The sequence below is a fragment of the Styela clava genome, chromosome 12, assembly GCF_964204865.1.
Source record: "Styela clava chromosome 12, kaStyClav1.hap1.2, whole genome shotgun sequence".
NCBI classification, from domain to species: Eukaryota; Metazoa; Chordata; class Ascidiacea; order Stolidobranchia; family Styelidae; genus Styela; species Styela clava.
The window spans coordinates 10363692-10371262 of record NC_135261.1 but is presented as its reverse complement, the minus strand read 5'-3'; the positions used below and the strand labels follow the sequence as shown (position 1 = coordinate 10371262).

General features: G+C 34.2%; 1 protein-coding gene across 1 annotated transcript; it reads left to right on the top strand.

The window, feature by feature from the left end:
• The first annotated feature begins 2312 nt into the window (after positions 1-2312).
• On the top strand, positions 2313-7005 carry LOC120329924 (m7GpppN-mRNA hydrolase NUDT17-like). Its single transcript, XM_039396719.2, has 4 exons — positions 2313-3551; positions 3842-3988; positions 4530-4832; positions 4943-7005. The coding sequence occupies exons 1-4, from the start codon at positions 3372-3374 to the stop codon at positions 5381-5383; spliced, it is 1071 nt and encodes a 356-aa protein (XP_039252653.2). The 5' UTR covers positions 2313-3371; the 3' UTR covers positions 5384-7005.
• The last annotated feature ends 566 nt before the right edge of the window (positions 7006-7571 follow it).

Below are 7571 nucleotides of genomic sequence, written 5' to 3'. Positions count from 1 at the left end.
TTATAATTATATGAATTCAAAGGTTATATATGAAGCACGTAATCCCAAGAAATATGGTTATCGTGAGAAAATAAGAGATCACACGGGAAAACAAACACAAGTAATGTATATAGTCAAGGTTAGATTTTTGAGTATCGAGAATTGCTTTTTAAATCTCATAGTCTCTTTTCGAAAAATAATATACTTGATCACCTTTGGACCATAGAATGACATCATAACATAGTTTATCACGTTGGTTCGTTACACTTTAAGCGCGGCTGTTTTGATTCAAAGTAAGAGATATTTTGACCCGCCGTATGGAATTTCATACGTCAAATCGTTTGTGCTGAGAGCGTCTTGACGTAATTCGACGTCCACAATGCGGCTTTGCTCCTCGAGAGAAGAGCGGAAAGAAATATTTACGTTCAACCGGTTCTCTCGAATTTTTAGGAAATGTGATTGATGTTCCAGAAGAGCCACCAATGCGATTGGAAAAACATGTTGACGGTTTCTGCTAACCAAATGTTCCCCTTTCTCGAAATTTTACTTGAATGGCCTGTAATAACCCCTGTGTGCCCTAAAGTTCATTTGCGATTTATTCGCAAATTGCGAATAAAGAAATTTTAAAGATGAGCAAAATAATAAGTTAGATTTTGTTGATAACAGCGCACGGTCACCAATTGACCAATGCCATTGAAGTTGTTTTATGGATCAAATGGTACAGTTCTTTTTAAAATTTGAAATACGATAATACTTTATTATAAGATGGCTGAGCTTGATTTCAAGTTTTAGATAACATTCAATCGACTTGTCAACCCATTTCTAAAGTCATTGGAAACTTACCAGGCGTGAAGTTGAGTTGCTCTTGACTCTGGTTTACTCAGCTGCTTAATTTGTGTTTGAGTGTACCGGCTCAGCACCCTATTAACAAAGTTTAATAATCTTGAGTCGGGACCGGAATCAAATGTGACAATATAAATATTGGTTCTTTCTTAAACCTAAATGGCACATTCGACTCCATAATTAAGGTAAAATGTAAATTATACGCTGATGACATTTGTTTACGTTTTAAAATATTCTACGCATTTTTTTCGAATTTGAATTGTATAGTTTAACGATTCAACTTGTCAGAATCACGATGGAACTTGTATACCGTTTTGAACACGTTAATTTAAAATATTTAATGTGCATAATAGTCCATTTCTTATGCTGTTCTGCACAATGTAATTGGTATACATATATATATATTTTAAATAGACGTTTGGCATGCGCAAACATTGTCTATTTCTTAGAAGGCTCTGCATATTGGAATTGACATAGAATTCAAAATGTACACAGAACAAATGAAACGCGCATTTCAGTGTATGCGATATGCAGTGAATTTCGGAGTGATTAAATTACATTTATTTCAGATATAGACTTATGAAATTGGTAATTCAAAACCGGACTCAGACAAAGCCAAATGTTGTTATTTTTTTAATATTCGTTCGCTAAAATGTATTTGGAAAAAGAAATGAGGAAAAAACAAAAGGCTGCATCAGAAAAAAATTTCTACGATAAAATACGCATCGTTAATTTATTTCCCTTCTTCAAACACTGTTTCTTAATGTCAGTTTTGAAATACATTATTTCAATTGTTTTTATTTGAAATTGTGGATAATTTAACAATGCTCCTGTCGCATCAATTATCCAATCGTGACACTGGAAAAAAAAAATAAAGTTTAAAAAACGCCCCTTCACAATAACAGTTGTGGTGAAAAGGACTCTAACTCCACATCAAGCCCATTTTAGGAAGATATTCTGCCCCGTGTAGGGGTCCGGAAAGTTTAAGTACCGGATCAAGTGGAACCTCCTACGCTCTTCAGTCGAGAGCAAATTCCTTTGGCTATAAAGTACATTAAGTGTGTACTCGGTTTCGTAATTTCGGAGTTTTTTGTTGAAATCCAAAAGGAAGGAACTAAAATGGCGGATGGCTCAATTTAATGTCCCGATTAATTTTAATATTTTCGGCCTCAACAAAAGTTAAATAACATAAGGCATGAGATTACCTGAAAGTTGGGCATGCATTGATTCTTTAAATCTATCGAGACATTTGAATGTAAATATCGTGATATTTTGTTCTAAATCAAAAGTGCCGGTTCTAAAATATATATATATTTAACGGATATTCAAGTTTAGACAAATTATAAATTTAGATTAAAATAGCTTTTCCATCGCGCCTGATTATTATTCAAATCAACACCTTTCCTTTTATAAGTTGGCTGCCTGCTTTCAATAAAAGTTGATATGATGTTTGAATATCACACGCTATGTATAATAGTACATATAATATATTAGTTTATATTTGTGTGTTGCCTGGTAATAAAGACTTGTAATTCGTCATTTCCCACTTCTAATAAATGTTTATCATCTACCCATACTTTAATATTAGCTATTAGTTAGAGACTGGGCGTGGCCTGTCTGACTTAAGAAGGTAAGGAGAGAATATTCTCAGTCTGAAACACTCGGTCATGTACTTCACTATACTTTGTAAGTATGAAATGAGCTTTAGTGTATAATTTTGCAATGTCGTAACTGTCTCAGAAGGGAGGAAAGATTATAAAATAGGACAATTAAAAATTTTACTATGTATTTGTATATATTTTTATTAACCATAAGACATCTCAGTTCCGAAAAGTGTTTTCAATACAAGACACATATTGCCAGCCACAGAATGATATTACGTCACCGTTTCAATATGTGCCTGCATCAATATACCGGTCTGTATAGTTTTCCGGCCCGACAGCCACAACTGCTCCATTTTTATAAACGGTTCAAGCATGTAAAGTAGAACCGCCGCGCATGTGGATGGCACGCACGTTTCTGGATCAATTTCTGAATTATCACAGTCCCAAGCCGGCTCAAAACGCAAAAAGATGTAAATCGATGTAGACAGCAATTCCATTTCGTATTAAGTTCTTGTGAATATATAACTATTGCCCAGAAAACGGCTGTGTATTATCAATCGTCCGATCAATATATTTTCTGTGACGTATTCTCAGAAAAATCACTTTGCTGCCAGCACAAACCGGGCATATTGTTTCCTATATTATTACAGGCGAAATACCGGCGCCATGGTGCTTAAAATAACATCGATTTGACAATTGACATATCGTTCCCAGCTTTATAACGTTGTTGGAATTGGATATAGTGTAACTAAAGATATACGGTATTGAGACATAAAAATGTATAAGTTTTTCAAACAAGCGACCTAGAGCGAACATGCGCTACTGTAACCAGTCGATTCTTTATGAAGATACCATTCGATGATAATCAAACAAAATTGTACCCTAAACCAAATCATTAGTTTCGGCAGATGAAGCGGAAGGCTGATACGTTTAGACTTCTGTTTCATGAAGGTATCATTTGGGAGGTGTGCAGTTGGCGTATTGGCCCAGCGAATTGCCACTTTATTCAAATCAAACAGTGCTTATTTCGCGATCTGGGGTAATAAAATGAAAAGAAGTCCGTCTTTGACAGTCCATCTCAGAAGGGACAAGGCAAAACCAGCGACACCTGCCAGCTTTGGGGAGGTAATTCATGCTTTATGTGCCTATTACTATTCATATGATACCCAATATGGTCGCTTTGTATGGCTGGACTGGAATGTGCTAATTAGCTTTTGATGTGGCATATTTGAAAGGACATTATATGGCGCCAGTACAAGTTGTCATATTGTATTGTGTTTCATATTTTCATAATGGAATGTTTTTCATGGCATCTGACCCAGTGAATTAAGACTTTGTGTGTGGTTCTTATTCTAAATGAGGAAAGTGTATTTATTGTACTGTCATCATATTAATAACTTTTCCATTGTTTTAAGAGTATTGTGGATGTACTAAAGAATGCGGAAAACGTTGGTGGTGATGTGGACAATGAGATTTTTGTGGATTGCGAAATGTCAGACAACGCCCTGGTACTGACTGGATCACACCATGAGACCAACATTTCAAAGAAAATTTTATTAAGAGTAACTATTATTTAATGATTGTTTTGATGTCACCTGTTATGCCATTTGCTAAATAACCACACCTAACAACCCCAAATTTTTCATCTGATAATTAATTTATAGGTGGGATTCAAAGTTGTGGACAAAAACCTAACAAAATGTTACTGTACTGGTTATGACGTTCAGTTTGAAAATTTAATTTTTGATATTACGTCAGTATCTCTCTCTTTATATATATATTTGAGTCATCTTGACAGAAAGTTCTTCAGTATTTTTGTGATCAAAAATTTTTTACTCATTCTGGGTAATTTTATTTCACAACCGAGATCATTTTCCTCTGATCTATTCTTTACTGAAGTGGCTGTTGAATAATTTGGTAATGTTTTGGATAAGTGTGTTTCATTTTATATAAGTCGAGATGTACTTACGTCTTGAGCCTTGACAATGGATGATGTAATGATACAACACTCAAGTGGACATGTGATCGCTTGGACCTCGTATTTCAAATCACTAGTTTCTGGAAATAAGTGGTAACTCATTTTTTTCAACTATCATCATCCAGAGACCTCCTTTTTGCCCAATCAAGTCTTTAGTTGAGGAACCTGGATTGGAAGACTTGCCAGAAGATGTTAAAACAAGAGGAGTTCATGTTGGAGCTGCTGTTATCTTGGAGAGTTCTGACAACAGTGTTTTTATCACCAGAAGATCAAAAACAATGAGGACTTTTCCTCATGTGTGGGTACCTCCTGGAGGCCACGTGGACGAAGGAGAATCAATTTTTGAAGCAGGAATAAGGGAGGTAGAGGAGGAATCCGGAATCAAAATTGAAAATAGAAATTCCGGTTCTATTCTGGGGCTGTGGGAGGTGTGTTGAAATTTTCAGTAATAACATTTTACTCTTAGTAAAATTTTAGGATTTTTTTTCGTTAATTTATTCACATTATTTATATGCATATGAAAATAAATATTTTTCAGTCATCATTTCCACCAATGCGACATTTGGGATTGCCGAAACGACATCATATTGTGGTGTATTTACATTTCAAGTTAAGTGAGACTGCTGCTAATATTAGCGAAAAGATTCAACTTGAGACCAAAGAAGTGGATGCATGCACGTGGTTATGTAGTTGTGTTGCCGAAGGCATCGTTTCTACTGATAAACAATTTGATTTTCCAAAACAAACTAATGTATATTTAAAACAATGCCATTCTTTTCCAAATTTGTGTGTGAAGCAAATGGATTATATTGATGGAATTTTGATTGGTGATAAAGGCGAGACACAAACAGGAAGAATTATCTCTACAACACCACTTTTCATGGATGTTGGAAAAAATGAAGATAATGAACGCGTCAGTACTGGGACTAAATATGCTTTAAAACTTTGGCTTGATTTATTGAAAAGCAGGAAGGGTTGATTACTGCACCATTCATAAATGTATAAATCCTCTATGCAGTTTTAATTTTAGTGCTTCAAGACAACGTGTTACAGTGTGAATACGAATGCTAGTGAATTTTGTTTCTATTATAACCATGATTTATTGCAAAGTTTTATCTGATTTTCGTAATTTACAGAATTTTATATTGCTGAATATCAGATTTGTATTTCATTTGAGCTTGTAGAAATGCAATATGAGTCGTTATTCTAAAATTTTTTAATTCAAAATTGTTTTGAAATATTAATTGGCTCAACACTATGCTATTTCATTTCCACCAATTGATAAATTTTTCATTCATTAAAAGTTCTCAATAATTTTTATACCGAAACATTTTATGTGAACACATGAAATTCATGTTTTTGAATACTTTGGTCACATTACAAATCCGAGTACATAACTGGCATTTAATCTTGTCTGGTTTTCATTTTCACTGATTGATTATAATACTTGCTACTTATTATTATTTAATAGGAGAATTAAAGCATAATAGCTTGGTAAGAAGCACATGATATGCTTAGATTATTATATATCATTATAGCATATGATTTCAGTGTTCATGAACTCATTTTGATATGAAAATCAAGTATGATTTGTGGTGCTCTAAGAGTTAGGTTAATATTCAGCACATACGACTTATATATAATCAAGTACTTTTGAGAAACGAGTATTGTTATTTGATCATTTTGTATCAATTTTTCTATCCGTTCAACTATATCAAGTTGTAACGCCTGAAAATGTGTGACTTATCAGACCACCAATGATTGTAGTCTGTATATCACAAGTATATTTCCAATATATGTTAGACATTGTGTGACATATGGCCTAGTTATTTATCATTTAACCAAATACCATTAACACTTAGTTGGTATGAAACTCTCTTGCCATGTTTGAACATATATACTAGACATATTTGCCAATCGGTTTACTCATTACAGAAGTACAGAGAATTTGTGACGTTCTCTATTAATAATTGATGACAAGTACTGTATTATTAGCTTGTATTGATCAGCTGACTGTACAGTATTGAAAAATTCTTGGTATTTTTAGGCAGCGGAACTGCTGTTTGTACTTTTTATTAAACAGTTCAAAACTCACTGTAATAAGAGAAACAGTTTTATTTTGATGCATTAAGATATTGGTGAACAAATTGAAGCCCACCCAAGTTCAATTATTTAATTCTCCCACGGTCTCGTGACCAAAAAGGGAGGTGTTTCAAGTTTTGTTTCACAATACCTCACTAGTGGAGTTAGCTAAAAGCTAGGATTTTGATGGAACATAGCTTCCAAGGTGTGCACCTCATGTCTTCAATTTTAGCAAGAATTGTCAAATCATAAATACTGTCTTGTTTTATGAATGAATATGGTTTTCACATCCATGTAAAAGTTATCTTTTTATGATCAAATAAAACCATGTTTCATTGCAAGAGGTCTTGGTGTATAACTTAGCCCATATAAAACCATACCACATACAAATATGCATGTATTACGCCTACCCATCACATGCAAGCAGTCATGAGGTCTGGTACACAGTAACTTATTCAGCAATTTCGCAGAAATGTGTGAATTGCTTGCCTAGCTATTAAATGTTATTCAAAGTCCAAATATGTATTTGCAGTATTGTGTGATCGGGCTATTACAGGATGATTTCTTCATCTGAGGGTTAATTGGATACACTGCAATACAGTTTACACAATGGTAAATGAACTACCGTCCCATTTGGCTTGCTTGCCTTTCACATCCAATTTCTATTTGATGGGCTTAAATAAAACATGAGCACCTAAAACTGTCTTTTTTTCTGTTTCACTGTTTTCAGTGAGTCATGAAACTCTAAATAGTGTATTAGTATTTGTAGCTTTGATTCTGAATAAATATAGGCCATAATAAATTCCCTCAGTTGTGGAAGGTCAATCCATGACGCTTTAATCAGGATTGAAAACATTTGAATATGGTAAAAATACAGCAGTGCGCACTCTGTACATGCCTGAGGCAACCACATTAATATGATACAATACAAGGAAGTCGTACTGAATTGTACGAGCCGTATCACGCACAAAATTTACCAACTGTGATGACTGTATCACATTTGTTCCATATAAGTATTCGATCAGTTTTATTTTAGAAACAGCGGGCACGTTCAGCCATACAAGGAAGTAGAATCATGCTATGCG

Bases quoted from the DNA above. Each gene is read 5' to 3' on its own strand.
- LOC120329924 (XM_039396719.2), top strand. From the start codon at position 3,372: ATGAAGGTATCATTTGGGAGGTGTGCAGTTGGCGTATTGGCCCAGCGA. The intron at 3,989-4,529 runs GTAACTATTATT...ATCATCATCCAG, and splicing joins CAAAGAAAATTTTATTAAGA to AGACCTCCTTTTTGCCCAAT. The intron at 4,833-4,942 runs GTGTGTTGAAAT...AATATTTTTCAG, and splicing joins CTATTCTGGGGCTGTGGGAG to TCATCATTTCCACCAATGCG.